The sequence below is a fragment of the Mya arenaria genome, chromosome 13 (assembly GCF_026914265.1).
Source record: "Mya arenaria isolate MELC-2E11 chromosome 13, ASM2691426v1".
In the NCBI taxonomy this organism is placed as follows: Eukaryota; Metazoa; Mollusca; class Bivalvia; order Myida; family Myidae; genus Mya; species Mya arenaria.
The window spans coordinates 20256963-20272729 of record NC_069134.1 but is presented as its reverse complement, the minus strand read 5'-3'; the positions used below and the strand labels follow the sequence as shown (position 1 = coordinate 20272729).

The window sequence follows — 15767 nt, the reverse complement described above, 5'->3', positions numbered from 1 at the left end:
CAAAAAAGGACTGCTAAAGCTTTGCAAATGAATAAATAAAATGATACACAATGCTCAAAATGGTATTATGTATCCATACACACCATAACAGTCATCAAAATTAGACTTTTGGATGAACAAGCCCGAATTCTTATACTACTGCTTTGCAAGATTCTTTGTACTATGATATAGTCTTCGTTCTTCCATTCTACATAAAAATTAAACCTGATATTACTATTTCTCGTTTTCTTTGGCAACAATTTAAACTCATTTTCTTCTTCTTGGAACAATTCATCTTAGTTAAAGTTCAAAAGTCCTAATAAAGAACAATTGTAAACAGATTTGTACCAAACTGTGTACAATGTTGGAAAGAGTCTTCATTTTTTTTTATACATTAACTCCTGTATTGGAACATCACATAACCAGAAGGTGGAGCGTAACCATGCTATTACTATATTGTGAGGATAGATTACAATACTATTCACTTATATAACTAGTTATTGAACGCTGTCCTTGACAACATGGTAAAAGTTACTTCAACCACTAACCTCGGGGATATGAACGCAATTCGGCTGGTCAAAGTACGCGTGGAGTCCGGACTCCACACACTTTGACCAGCCCAATTGCATTCATACCCTGATAATGACATCAATCCCGCAATTCATTCCTTAATTAAATCAATAACTCAACCACATATTTACATAATCTCTTTTTTAAAACATCAAAATACATCAATGCTTGCATGTGGGCTTTTATAATATTGCATTTCATGAGGGGGTGGGAATATTTATTATTCAACACCACTTGCCTATAATCTATAGGTGTCAGCCCTAGTAAGATTACTGAGTATCAGTCTTGCAAGGTTGTGGTGCATAGTGCAAAGACAGAATGTAACCATGGTTAGAGCTGCCCTGGGTTTTTTTAACATGTGCCAGTATATAGCACTCTCATATAAGATCTCCAATTAACGTCCCTCCTTGAAGAAGATTAGTATTTTTAGTGGTGATGCTTGGGACTAAAATAGTGAGCCTTGGTTTGACAGTTGTTTCTAACCTCCTTCAACAGGGATCCCCAACTTGTATTTCATTTTCAGTTTATAGTCGAACCCGTTAGCTCGATATGCCAGGGACCAGCAAAAATACTTCCAGCCGTAATAATATCTAGCCAAGTGGGAATGCTACATGAATGTATATTTTTCTTGATACGTTTGATTAAGTCATGATTATCTTGTTTGTTATTTTCCTACGTTATCTCCATTATCTCCGCTAGAGAAGAGCATTTATTGGACAAAATTACAGTACCCACATCAAACTGTTCGCAACATGACTCATTCGATACTATGACAATACCATATGATTTTTTTCTGTCTTTTTTACACAATAAAAAACAAATATTAACACATATATATGAAAACAATAAACAAGAATATTTCATATAGTGAGTATCACATAAGCTCTGCATATGACGTTTGTATTAATTCTTCCATTTGGAGAAGCATGTGGTTCTGTGTTCAAACACAAGTTGGGACACAAACTCTTTCTACCTAGTCATCAATTTGTAGGAGGTGTCAAGATTATGAAAAATGGGTAGTTTAGTCTCCTGATATATACTCTATGTATCTGGTACAATACCCATGGTCTTTGCCTTATTTGCTTTTAAATACATTTTGATCATTCATATTTTTTTTATTTTTTTTTAATAATTGAATATGATATTTGAAGCATTTCTGATAGAAAGACAATTCAAGGGTGGTGCATGAATTTTTGATAAACACAAAAACAGGGTATTGTATAAACTTTTGTGATAAAAGAACACCCAAGGGCCAATCTAAGAAACATTTTGTTCTGCATTTGTCATATTGACATGTAATACAACCCTTATGCATATATTTTTTTCTAAATAAAAAAAACTGAAATAAAAATCATTCAGTTTAAACATTATATATTTTACAATGATTTTGAAAAAAGTTATGATATCTTATACTAAGTCACTCTCGTAGGGAATATGTTGTGCGAGAGTATGGTGTTATGTTGTAGGGAAACCGGAGTAACGAGAAATCCCACTTGTCCACCTTTTCAAATTTCCTTCATCTGTCATTTGCTATTTTTACAAGTTGTTTGTTTTGGAACATGCGTAAAATCATTGCCTCAAGGTAATTGAAGGTTTTGCACATGATTTGTGTATTTGAGACTGGCAATGGTGCTCAAGTCCTCGACTTATTAGGTTTCAATCCATCGCCAGCATTATTTAAGATGAAAATAGAAGGAATAATGGTCAAGACTAAGCCTCAACCTCAACCAAACACCAATTCTCAAATGACAGCCTGTCCGTACAAATACAGTTTTACTGTACATCCTTTAATCGATTAATTATTTAATGACAAATCAGGGATGTGATTGACCTGGCAGCTGAAGGGCTGAAACCATTAGGGGGAGAGGTTTATGCGCCGCTAAAGGCCCCCAGTGAGGGTTTAAAGGGAAAACTGGATTTTAAGAAGCCCTTTTGAGGGTTCTCTGCTTCAATTTTGAAGCAAACTGGATTGTCACTACTTACAACAAATGAAGTAAAAATAAATTTATTTGCAGAGCAACACAATTTAAATAGTTCAAACCATACTAAGTTTTCGTTAAATCACATACTGACTAAGTAAAAAACAGTTATTTAAACAACATACTGGTAACAGATGAAATGATCATCAACCCAGTGATTTTTTTGGAAATATTTTTACTGCCTGCGCCTTGCAAAATGGGAAAAAAGTCCAGATTGGGAAAAATACATAATCAGATCAAAATAGCAAATACAATGATAAATATACATGTTTTCACATTTTTATGCATACTTTATGCTGTGAAAGAGTTAGCCTTGTCAAGCTTTTGTTCATTTTTCAAGAAATTCATTGCTTTTTGTATTCACTAACATAATGTGCATTTATCAAATTGGGAAAAAATTATAAATTTTTTGGGGGAAAATGGACATTTTTCCGCAAGGGGAAACAGCCTTTAGAAGGCAGTAAATTGCACCCAAAATAAATCACTGCAACCACACGTTTTCAATGTCAACCCGTTGCTTGTCATTCTGTAATAAAATATAGATTATAACAATAAGATAATTCCAATTTCCATATTTTTTCAGCAAGATTCCATTGTTTTGGCTTCTAAGTATTACAAGCAATTTGATTGGTCTATATGGAAGGCTTCAACCAAAGAGGAGATGTGTATGATTGAGAAGCATTTTGATTGGTCTAGATGGAAGGCTTTAACCGAAGACGAGATGTGCATGTGTATGAATGACAATTGCACTAGATGCATATCACGACTCCAGAAGGAACCCAGGCTCTAGCCGGTAAATTTAAAGGAACTCAGAGACTTGTCATAGTTTGGTGTGCTAGCATATTTAATTGATTATAAATACCAACAAAAACATGCATACAACATTAATCTATTATGCAATTTATTATTATTGTCACTTCACTTATTCAAACACATTTCACTAAATGATCTATATGTAGTATGATATCTTCAGCCGAAGTAGGAAGTCTCTTGGTGTTACGAATTCCCTGTAATTCCATATCAATACTACTTTCAAAGTAAAAAGTATGTATATTCTAGACCTAGATTTAAAAAGATTGATAGCATTTGAAACACACAATTTAGGTAGAAGGGGTAGTCGTCAAGGAAGGAGGTAATGGGATAACACACTCAGCCTTATGGTAATAAACAAACGTTCGGCTGTTGACGTTTGTACGTTGTAAAAGATCAAACCAGCAAATAAAAAGATTTTGAAAGAAACAGGTGATAAATGCCTTTTCAAACAACAATGCATATGCAACATTTGCAGCATAACCTACCACTGCTGTAAACCTGTAGAGTTGATGTACAATTTGATGAAGGAAAGAAGAACAATTTTTTTTGTGGTTTGACGTTTGTCTTGCCAGAAATCGATTCGAACCGGATGTCATTTGCGACATTAACATAAGAATTGGTCAAAACGGCACAAAAGTTTCCGTTCAGGAATATTTTGCATCTGCTGATTGATTCATGTTACATTATAAATTAGATTAAATACTAACATAAAATGCTTATGTCACTTCTACTGAAGGGAATTTTGCACATTGTATGTGTCTAAAATGTGAACTTTTATCTGTTTAGCGGCATTTTGTGAGAAAAGCACTACCAATCAACACGGACCTATAGGTCCGTGCAATCAATAAACACAACAAAGTGTTGGAAAACATCATCTATCACCATGTCTCCTTCCGACACGCACAACATGGGTTCAGAAAAAAGCACACCCTATAACATAAACTCCTCGTAACGAGTAACGATCTAGATAAAGGTATAAACAAAGAATGACCTACTTGACTTCAATGCTCAAACGCTTTCAATTAAGTTCCGCACCGTCTTGCCTCCTTCACAAACTAGTGTAACGTGCGAGCCTAACAAGGTCAAAAGATCCCTTCAGAGAAAAGCATGCTCGACCTTGGATCCGCTGGTCTTTATATACATATATAATCATCAATCCATACAGAACCTAGGCTTTGCTAATTTGCGTATTCCCAACCAAGTTAACATACGTACTATGAACGTACTTCCGTCTATAACGGAATGTTATACTATGAACGCACATCCGCCGCCTACAACGGACCGTTACACTAGATCAGTGTGTAATCAGAGGTACCAGGGGCGGTTCCAGGAATCAACGTTAGAGGGGGCGTAACTAAGGGGGCGCAACCTTTTGACATGCACCCCTCCCTCTGAACCGAAAGTGCATGGCATAAACTGTTTGCATAAGGATTGGGGGTTAAGCAATCAAGAAAAATTAACAATTTGTAGTTGGAAATGATGCATTATAGGCGTATTTTATTATTTTTTATCTCCTAAAATGACATAAAAAGTAAACTTTGACGATTTTAGAGGGGGGCGCGCGCCGGAAGCGCCCCCCTCTAAATCCGCTAGTGGGTACAATCCATTCCTTGATGGAATACTTTCTTTCTTCACGCACTGAATAGTGCGTCCTTAAGGTCGCATTCCCTGCCATCTCATCTGTCATCTCAGGCGTCCCATAGGCCAGGGCATCGGCTCATTCTCTGGGTCACGGACATTACGGACCATGGACATTACGGACCAGACATTACGGACCAGATTTAGGGACACTACGGACCAGATTTAGGGATGTTACGGACCATCTTAAGAAACTTACGGACCATGATTTATAATGTTTTTAAACATTTTTTTTTTTAATTTATTCACTCATTGGTCTTAAATTTGTTAATAAATACTTCAATATGAGTGCTCAGTATGACAATTATCTTTAATGCAACTGAAAAATCCCATGAATTCCAATGTTAAACATCAATGTATTTTAAATATGGAAGATATAACGTCATACTGAGTATTCAAGTATTTATTAACAAATTAAAAACTAATGAGTGAATAATGAGTGAATAATTTAAAAAAAAAATGTTTAAATCATGGTCCGTAAGTTTCCGAAGATGGTCCGTAATGTCCCTAAATCTGGTCCGTAATGTCCCTAAATCTGGTCCGTAGTGTCCCTAAATCTGGTCCGTAATGTCCATGGTCCGTAGTGTCCGTAATTCCATTCTCTTCCTGGTCTACAACAACGATATACCTTTCAGTAAAAATGATTGTCAAGGGACTATATCATATCATCAGCAGCTCAGACGTCTCCTACAAATTTCATCATGGCCTTGATAGTCTCCAATCCTTGGAAAAATTAATGGCAGATGGCCTTTTCTAAGGACAAATATGAAGTTATCCACATCTCCACGAAGATAAACCATCCACAGCATCCAAAGCGCAGTACTCTACACTACAAATCATGCCAACTTTATCGTGTTGTTAGTTTTTCTATTTTCTATTGATCTTTCTTGGAACTAAAAAAAACACATTGACATCATCACGCAAAAGCCAAGTCGTCCAACTGCCTAGACAAATGCCTCTAAAGGCCTAGTTGAAGGAATGTTTGGAATGATGATCCCCTGCTGTGCATGCCCTGTTAAATGCACTGGTGTCACAGTAGGGGCCAATTTTCTGTGTATTTGTTTATTGGCTCAGGGCTATAAAAGGTTGAATATTTCTATAATAAACTGTGACTTCAACTGCACAGCAGGATACCCGGATCAGAGATCTGACAGACAGCACAAGGCAATAAAGATAAAGATCAATACACAGTAGTTGTGTACTATACACAGTTGTTTTTTTTTGTTTGTTTTTTTTTTGGGGGGGGGGGCTTATAGAAGGCTTACACTAGGTCTTTAAGAAGTGCGTTCTTCCTTCTGTCAAATACGCCTCAGCTGTCTAGTCTTCTCACTCTGATTTCAACATTAACCAACAACAGAAATGTTTCAACGGAATCTTTAAACACGATAACACGTTCACCCGAACAAGCAGCGTCGTTGACATACTTATCGACCTGAGATGAATAACCGACTTACGCCCGCGTAACAACATCAGAACAACAATGTTATTCAAGATACTGCACAAACCAGTTGACATAACGCCAAGTCCTCCACTCAATAGTGTCAAATTCACTAGAGGGCACACCAACGATTCAGTCAAATCCGAACTCGAACCTTAACCTACAATAGCAGTTTCTTTCCGGCAACCATCGTACTGTGGAATAAGTTGGCCCATGTCGTGTTGAACCAGACAAGCCTGGATGCTGTCCAATAAGCTTTGGTAAGCAAAAAACAGTACTCATTGAGGGTCGATTTATAACGTTTAAGAGAATGTGTATGGTATAAAAAATATTTTCATAATACATATATGTATTTACAAACCAAGGTGTTGCCTTGCTCAAAACGCAATATACGATGCTATACAATAAAATTTGCATTGTGCAAGAGATATTTTTTCTACTGATGTATACTTTAAATTAAACACATACAAGTTTATTATCTCAAGCTAGCAATTATACCATAGTTAAGACGACAGATGCTTTTTATACGTCGTATCAGAAAAAACAACAACGCTATATGATGTTAGGTACTTTTTGCAATTGTTAGCACTCAATATAAAGCGTGTAAAAATACCCTGTACATTTAATAGCTTTAATATGTTTAATTCTACTTTTATACATGAAGCAAGTGATTGCCCTGTTCTCCCCCTAAGTCGACAGTTGACAACAAGGGCATCATGGAATGTGTCAATAAATGAACAGCATGTATGCGTTTTACTAGAAATACAGTTTTTGCTGCGTTTATACAAGGATTGTACTGGAATTCGCTTTTTTTACATAAATATAGCAAATTTTGTTGAAAATATACAATTTTCGTACAATGGTGGTTTTATTAAACACTATATCTAAATTTCTGGTATCCATGAAAACACACACATATTTGACGATTAATGACCGGCAGAACTTCCACTGGGGCTTGTCAGCCCCCGTAGTGGCTAGAAACAAGCAGATCCTATAGCCGACTGTCGGCAAAAGACAACCTGCAGCCAATTGTATAAAACTCGGAGGTGGTGTTAGTAGTTTATACTCCGGGTCCCGGCGTGAGCACATTGAAGGGTCCCAGAGTGTCAGTTCAACCACCGCAAACCTATCCTGGGCGGTGAACCAGTACTAGGTGCCTTCACTTCTGAAAGGAACTGACAACTTCTGTACATGCCAGGGGCAGTGGTACAGTGCGAATGGTCGTAGAAAGGATTTCATAACCAATCACAACAGAAGTGACCTGGTCCGCCCGGGAATCGAACTCGGGTTGTCCGATTAAGAGTCCAACGCTCTACCGACTGAGCTAACCGGGCGGACTATAAAACTCGGATAAGTTGTCCACAGGTTATATTTCGGCTAGTGAACACTTTTCAATGATTTGATTGGTTAGAAAAAATTATTGGATAAATATTGACCAATGGATAAACATTTCGGATAACTTTGACCAAACCAAAAAGATAACCGGTTTTATACAATTGGCTGCAGTAGTACACAACTTGGGTAAGATTTCCACATGCTTTCTTTGGTCTAGTTTGAATATTAAATGATTTGATTTGGCAATAGTAATCATTGGGTAAACATTGACCAATCAGTGAACAAATTGGCAAATTTCGACCAATGCAAAGAATTGACCAGTTTCATAAAATTATTACTGCAGATGTCACAGTTACTAGTTATTACTGTAAATAATGTCTACACAATTTCAGGAAATTGTGCCATTTAGACCTGGAACTATCATTACAATTTCTAGGACAAGATTAACCTGTTCAAGTATGATGCAAACATATTAGTGAAATGATACATATTTCGCAAACTTATTCCTGACATGAGTCTAATAAACATACGTTTAATAGGGTACCCCAACTTTTACTACCAGTGTATATTACATTGAACTTAATGTGTACCAATTTACAAACAAGCACATAAATAAGGTCGTTTATCTTAAATACAACCAGCAAGTACATGTAAATATATTTTGAGCCTACATGCATACAAAAAGAATGACAATAATCATGATTTTGTGTACTAAACAAGTCGCTATACCCGTTTCGAAAGTGCCGTTTGATCTGAAACCATCAATTGTAACTCATGAATTACTTCCCTTGTTTATATATTTGCCATTTCTTAAGCTTGCACGATTTTCACATGAACTCTTTATCAGACTATTAACCTTGATATTTACTCGTTGTCATGGTTTGCTTTTGATGTAATTTCATTTTCTTTATCGTGTACATCAGATGACGTGTATCTGAAATCCGATGATCAGTTTTTTCACTAATGTGGAGCTGACCCAAATAATGCAAATTGTTTTGCAATGCAGGTCTGGTTCTTTTTACACAGTCTTTGGATGTGTCTTTTACATCATATGTGTTCATATGCAAAAAAAAGAACTGTTTGACATTAGTCAGTGACTCCGTTTTATTACAAATGCATTAAACTTACAGCTTATTCTTCTTAGACTCTTCCTTGCTAGCCTAAGTACTGTCAAGTTTGTAGTGGGTGTGGGTAAGAACAAGCCGAATGGTTAGCATAGTCCGTTAGAGTTCCATTCTACTGTCCCTGTGATTGTGCGTTCGAGGCCCACATCAGATGTCGGAAAATAGCTCAATGTGTTGAGCTAATGTTTCTTGTTAACACATACCTGACTTTAAATAAAGATTCTTGTATCTTGTATCTTGTGTCATTTTTCCTTTTAGGTTTGCTTGATTTAATGGTGCTAGAAAGAAAAGTGCCTGGATCAGCCTGAAACGTTGTTGGGGGCAGAAGTATAGTGTGTAGGTAATAACCAGCCTCCTGGTAAGCTTTGTGTATTTGTGACCCATTGTAGTATCATGGGCAGATTTTTCATCAAATTTTAAAACTGTTAAAAATGTTAACACTGTTTTGCCAGATGATTTCAGCACAAAAAATGCTATTTCACCAGGATATTTACATATTGTTATTGTTTTAGGCTGATGGCATGCCCTGACCCCTGTGGTGTTCATGGAGAGCTTCAGTTTTACCCTCCCCGGGCCTGGGGCCTTGACTTTCACTTCTCATCATACAAAAAGATGTACATTAGAGACATCCAAGACTTGAAACCTTACCCACATTTTACTGGTAATAGATGTGATAATTATGTATAATTATTAAGAAGGTTATGTTCTATAAATAAATAAAAAGTATTGCTAAAATAATTTTGGGGTTGATAAGGCCAAAGAATATATTTATTATTGACATTACATTGTGTTCTGTGTTTTGATACATGTATATTTCATCAATTTGCATTAAAATGTTATTTTGTGCAAAATACACCTTTTCAGCAAACACAATGCTAAATTCACCTTTCTTAGGGCCGGACCCTTTAATTCCCCAAATGTAGAAAAACAACCCTGGATCATGTTTGGCAAAATGAATTCATTCTATTATTTATCATCTTGCTTTTATGAGCATAAGACTTAACTTCTACAAACTTCCCTACAATGTTTAAATGTAGAATTTGTGACCAGTGTGTTCAAAGCTGGAATGCGTGGAATAATGATATGCCTTAGTTGATATTATACTGTAAACTGAATGAAAAAAATTCTTTTTGAAAATTACATAATGCAGATCAAAGACAATAGTTAACATGTTAAGGAAAATATGACATGTTTAAGCATATCTGAACATAACTTTGAAATTGAAACTGACAGATATACAAGTATTTTAAGAGTCATTAGAAAATGTATATGTTGTTCTTCAAATATAACAGCAGATGAGTATCAGGTTATGGTGTGTACTTAATAATTGACTAAGATCTAACTATCTAGGGAATACATCTTGGCCTAAAGTCTTTCTTAGTATGCATCTCCAAGAGAAAACTGTTAAATATAGCTATTTATCAAAGCTGCAATGAAATTAAGTTACACCACCCTGGAAATTAAATATTTCTCTTAAATACATGTACTAACTCCCGTATATGTTTTTCACTCTTATAATATGACACTTTACTCGCCAAGTGATTTGGATATGTTTATATTATTTGTGTTGCCATGATTGTGTTTGTAATGGCTGTAAGCATTTGTAAGCCTCTTTTGCTAATAAACTTTGAACTTGAACATGAAATTGTTACTCTGGCTACTCATTTTAAGATAAACCATGGATGTCAACAAAAGAAAAAAAGTGTGAAAGTTTGTACAGATTGTGAAAGAATGAAAACAAATCTTGGTACACAAATTATTTCTTTGTTACACTTTTCCAGGTGCCTTTGCATACAAAAATCATCCAGTTTATAAAGTGGACATCATCGGCACTATTGTAAAGAGGGTGGAACAAGCCAAGTGCTTTGTTTATGCAGGTAAGTGTGTTGAGCCAAGAGGAACACTCTATTACTGGAGACGATGACTAAAAAGAAGCAAACCGTCAAGAAAACGCAGCAGACACAGTCTTGGATATTAGACTTTTTGTTTAAACTTTACTTAATTTTGAAGCACTTGTAAAAGAAGTTATTTCAAAATTATATTATAATTAATCACTCCTGTTCCAATGATTTTGCACTGGAGTCGTGTGAGGATGAAGGAACCAGATCGAGTCCTGGTAGGAAACCCACTTTTTGATCAACAAGGCTGAATTCTTGCATTTCTACAGGCTCTTCTATGTAAAATTCAGATTTCCAACAAGCCTGACAAACATTTTACTTGTGTAAGGGTTGACCTGCCTGTGCTTACTTTGACGATTGCAATCATTTTACTTGTGTAAGGGCTGAACTGCCTTTGCTTACTTTGACGATTGCAATCATTTTATCCAAACAATAGTATTGATGCTCCATATTCTTAAATTAAGTTTAAAACACCTTTAGACCAAGCATCAGCAACTTTAGGTGACTTTTCTCTGCTTGGTTAGGGGTTACTAGACTGTAGTGATACACTCATGGGTAACCATTTTCCAGTGTTCTGTATTTCCAATGCAGTGGTCATTATTAAAAGAATATCATTGGTGGTTTATTGTCAGTTTATTATAATTTTGGTTATTTTATTAATTCAACAGTGATTTCATATTAAATTGTGGCTTTTGACAAGTATTGTAAAATGAGATAAATTTGAAATATCAGGGCAATCTTAAACTGCTTCTAATCTTTTCCATGGTTACAAAATTGATTTCTCTCTATTTTCAGTTGATGATGGTACTGGTGTTATTTTGTGCTGTATTTGGAAACAGCCCTTTGATAATTACAGTAAGTGCATTGTTATCAGTTCTAATTTTCCCAATGAAAAGTGAGGCATTCATCGAGCTAAATGGATAGTAAAGTTCAATGTTGTACTTGCTGCAAAGTAATGCTGTCCTGTTAAGTATTATGCAAATAAAGATTCTTAAATCCATATTTTGCACACTCCTTTTGGAATTGATTATTTGCGAAACAGAAGGTTTGGATAGAGGAATATGGATTTGGCATTGTCTGACGGTCCATCTTTCTGTTGGCCCTTCCATCCTTAAATCTTTCAGTCTGTCTGTAACAACTGGACAGAAAAAAATATATATTTATGTAAAGAATGTATAACTATATTGCTCTTGTGCACGTGCCATATATTCGTCTTGATCAGGTCAGAAACACCATATTGCCTTTTGATTAATGAAAAATGCTAAAATGTGTCCATCCAGAGCCATTACAAGTTATTGCCATTTTATTGATGAAAAAAGGCCATAATTTTATTTGGATGTAACTAATTGACAGAAAAAACATGGCTACCGGCTTGGTGATCTTGTTCATATTTCTTACAAGAAAAACAAAACTATTAATCTCCCAATTTCTCCCTAAAGAGACCCACATACAGCGTGGTAGTTTGCCAGGGCCACTACAGGAGAAGTTGGCCGCCTTAGAAGCCCAGGAGTCGAGTCAGGAACATGGCTATCAGTTTGGGGATCTCGTGCATGCCAAGGGGAAACTAAAAATCTTCCGGGAAAAGATGGAGGTGGTTGCTATCTACCACAGTATCTTTCAATGAGTGTATTTACATTATATATGTTTCAGGAAGTTTCCAATATCTGTTTACATGTAAAAAAAATGTGCTTAATTCAGTTGTGCCAGCTTATATTTTATTTTGAATTTCATCATTACTTTATGACAATATTTATATCAGGTATAACATTTAAAAAAAGGAAATTGTTGCCCTGTAATACTTAAAACATTTGTCCACAAAATGAATAAAAAAAGATAATTAAAGATAACAGAACCAGACTACCAGTACTGAAAATGTTTGTTAGGATTATCATTTATTTGCCAAAAACCTCTTGTATTTCCTTAAACATCACCCCAGGCAGGATAGAAGACCCGAATATTCATGTGTTCCGGATCCATGAGCTTCCCCGTGTGTACAGCCAGTGTTATGATAAGCCCTTCCAGCTCCCTCAAAAGGTCCGGCAGGCCCTGAGTCTTGGTTCTACAACTGCAGGGGATCAATCTGAGGTTAGATTGGAATGGTATTCAATATGCAACTTAAGTTAATCTTTAATGGTCATTATAAGGCATTGACTTTATTCACTGGATAGGTTTGTTATTTATTCCACACAACTATCCTACTAGCTACTTAAAGGTTCATAGATAAAATATAGACCAATATTAAATGCCATCTTTTGTAGGAAATATGAAAATGATAACCTTACGGATTTTTTTTTTATCGCAAACACTGAACATCATATTCATATTACAATGTCAAAAGTATGTTATTTTTCCCATCAAAAACAGCAAACCCCAGATTTTAAATAGTGCAGTTTTCAACAGGCTAGTTCTCTCAAAATAGGATTTCATTTGTGTTTAAATTAATATCTTTAGTCTTATGATCACATTTATTCATTTAATTTCTGTATGAATCACTTCTAAAAGTTAATTTTGGGTATGGACTGTATACAGCATGTATACTTAATAGTGAAAGCGCTGAAATACATCAGGCCATCCTTAAAAAATTGAATGTTTGCTGTAACGCGACCGACTCACGAAATTACCTCGACTCAACTTTTTTTTTCGGCCCTTCAGGACGAAAAAAAATTTTTCGCATCTCCGAGCGTACGGAAAATAATCTTTCCGCTCATTATATTTTCTTTCCGCTCATTATTTTCCTTCGGCTCATTTATATTACGTCATGCGGTTGACTTTTGTTTTTATCGACAAAATGGCCGACGAAGGCGAGCGTGTAACCTTTGCGGTTAGATATATAATGTAGTTAACATGGATATATTTTATTCCTGATATTATTTATCATGTGTTTAATTCCATGCTATGTACATTTTATGCTGAAATAAATCTATCTATCTATCGGTTACAGTTATCGAGAAAAAGGGGCCTGAAACCATATTCCATGCTCGAAACTCCATTAGAAAATTCAGCACAAACGAGTCCTGGTTTGATGTCTTTTCCGCTTTAACTGAAAATGTCGCAACTGACTGCTACTGTCTCGCCTGGTTTGTCTAGCCTGACTAATCATGAGCAATCAAAATGATGTAAGCTTTACTTTAACATGGTATATCATAGGTCAGCCCAAAATCCAGGTTTACAACACATTCATGGGTCATGATTTGTACATGATTTCTACAGCATTTTGGTCCCTCTTGCTGTTCTCAGTTACTGATAGGAGTATGGGAACTTTATAGAACTGGTAAACAACTCAGGATGACTGAGATTGCCCTGGAACATTGTGAGTAGGTTTCTAAAAATGTTACTCAAACAAAGCCAATAAACAAAAATGATGCAATGCATTAGACTTTATTAACAGGAAACTTATTTTGGATGTTCATTATAAATACCAAATTTATTATTATAATGTTCTGTAACTATTTATATTGTAATCCTAAGAGTTTGTTGTACAACTATGTAGACACACTGATGAAGTATCTAAGTCTGTGTCCATGGGATCTGTCCAAATGAGGATGATGGAATGAGACATGTCTGATGATAGTCATCACACTGTACTACATGATAATGGATTAATGGATGAGGTCTGTCCAAAATGAAGTGTCAAGCAATCTGAAATGATAAGAAACTTATTCACTGAGTAATTTAAGGCACACAATGGGAAAAAAAAAAATCCCTACCTACCTACTCACTGTAAAAATGATGGGTAGCGTTACAGCAAACATACAATTTTTTAAGGATGGCCTCATTATGAAATGAAGATGCTGATGCAAGCTCCTTCTTTTTTTCGTATCCATTCTGTTCTATGCCCTTAAAATTGAAGATAAAGGATAAACAATGTTGAGATATAAAAGAGTTTGTTACGTAAACATTTGTATGTCTTTTTCCAAAAAAACATGAATAAAAAGTTCTTGTTTGACAAATAGATCCATTGATTAATGTTGATATACTAGTGTATTTGATAATGATTATGTATAAATAGGAAAGAAAACTTGCTTTTCAAATATTTTTTGTTATTTAAGCTAATTTGGTATAAGCAAACACTTGATTAAAGTTTTTAATAGTTGAATAAAATGTTTTCTATTCAAATAAGTAGTACATATATAACCACACTAGTACTACTCCCTATTTATATGAATGTTGAAGTATACCAATGTATGGATTTAATGATAGATGTTGAAATTCAATGTCAATATTTTCTATACTGTTTGCTTTAAATGACAGTTTTAAAGTAATCTTAACCACTTAGCCACTTAATCACATGCTATACCTTGTTTCTGGTTTAATATATCCATCACATTTTTTTCTGTTTTACTCATGCGTGATATAACATTGCTCCATTTCTATTGCTCAGAAAACATATCACACCACATGTTTGTCAACGAATTGATTGGCAAAATTAATATGTTAATTGGCAATATTCTAGCAAGTCATACATTTATTTCATTAAAAATATAGTGTGTTTTCTGTAAGTCTTATTGGAGATATCTTCTTAGTATGCATTTACTTATAAACTGAATTAAATGATCGGATGAATCTGTGGTATAAAATTATTTCGGGTACTCCATTTCTCAATGCAAGTGGCGCTGGAAATGGCACTGCATTGTGGTATTCGGCTGAAACAGGTTGGCCTTTTATGCTTTATTTTACGAAATATAAAAAGAGAATATAATAAAAAGAATCTGTCGTAAGTCGTCATATAATACACATTTGTGTTCAAGAAGTTCAGAAAAATATGTTAGTGAGCAAGCCTTTTGTGACTTACATATACCTGTTTCACCTGTTCTTAGTGATGAGCCGAATACCACAAAGTGTGTGTATAATTCACACTTATTCTCTTAATTAAAATGTCACTCATTACTATACTTTTAAAGAGAAGCTTAATTTTTTTTCTTTTTATAAAACATTGGGGCTGAGGCAAGCATGTTTATAGGAAATCTAATAAATTCATTTAAATAATTTAAAT

General features: G+C 35.0%; 2 protein-coding genes across 6 annotated transcripts in view; one reads left to right on the top strand and one right to left on the bottom strand.

The window, feature by feature from the left end:
* LOC128213744 (ras-related protein Rab-3) overlaps positions 1-3936 on the bottom strand; it is a 33736-nt gene extending 29800 nt beyond the window's left edge. The window contains exon 1 of the mRNA XM_052919783.1: positions 3827-3936. The gene's annotated coding sequence lies outside the window, so the exon portion shown is untranslated. The remainder of the gene's footprint in view (positions 1-3826) is intronic.
* A 4627-nt stretch (positions 3937-8563) lies between these two features.
* Positions 8564-15767, top strand: part of LOC128212943 (CST complex subunit STN1-like) — a 30535-nt gene continuing 23331 nt past the window's right edge. The window contains exons 1-7 of one of the 5 annotated variants that reach the window (XM_052918350.1): positions 8564-8758; positions 9135-9212; positions 9389-9537; positions 10658-10753; positions 11570-11629; positions 12214-12384; positions 12711-12859. In XM_052918350.1, coding sequence (XP_052774310.1) covers positions 9393-9537; positions 10658-10753; positions 11570-11629; positions 12214-12384; positions 12711-12859 — 621 coding nt within the window. In that variant the 5' untranslated portion in view covers positions 8564-8758; positions 9135-9212; positions 9389-9392. Of the gene's footprint in view, positions 8759-9134; positions 9235-9388; positions 9538-10657; positions 10754-11569; positions 11630-12213; positions 12385-12710; positions 12860-15767 lie in introns of all 5 variants that reach the window. The other 4 variants (XM_052918348.1, XM_052918349.1, XM_052918351.1 and 1 more) reach the window with 4 other exon arrangements.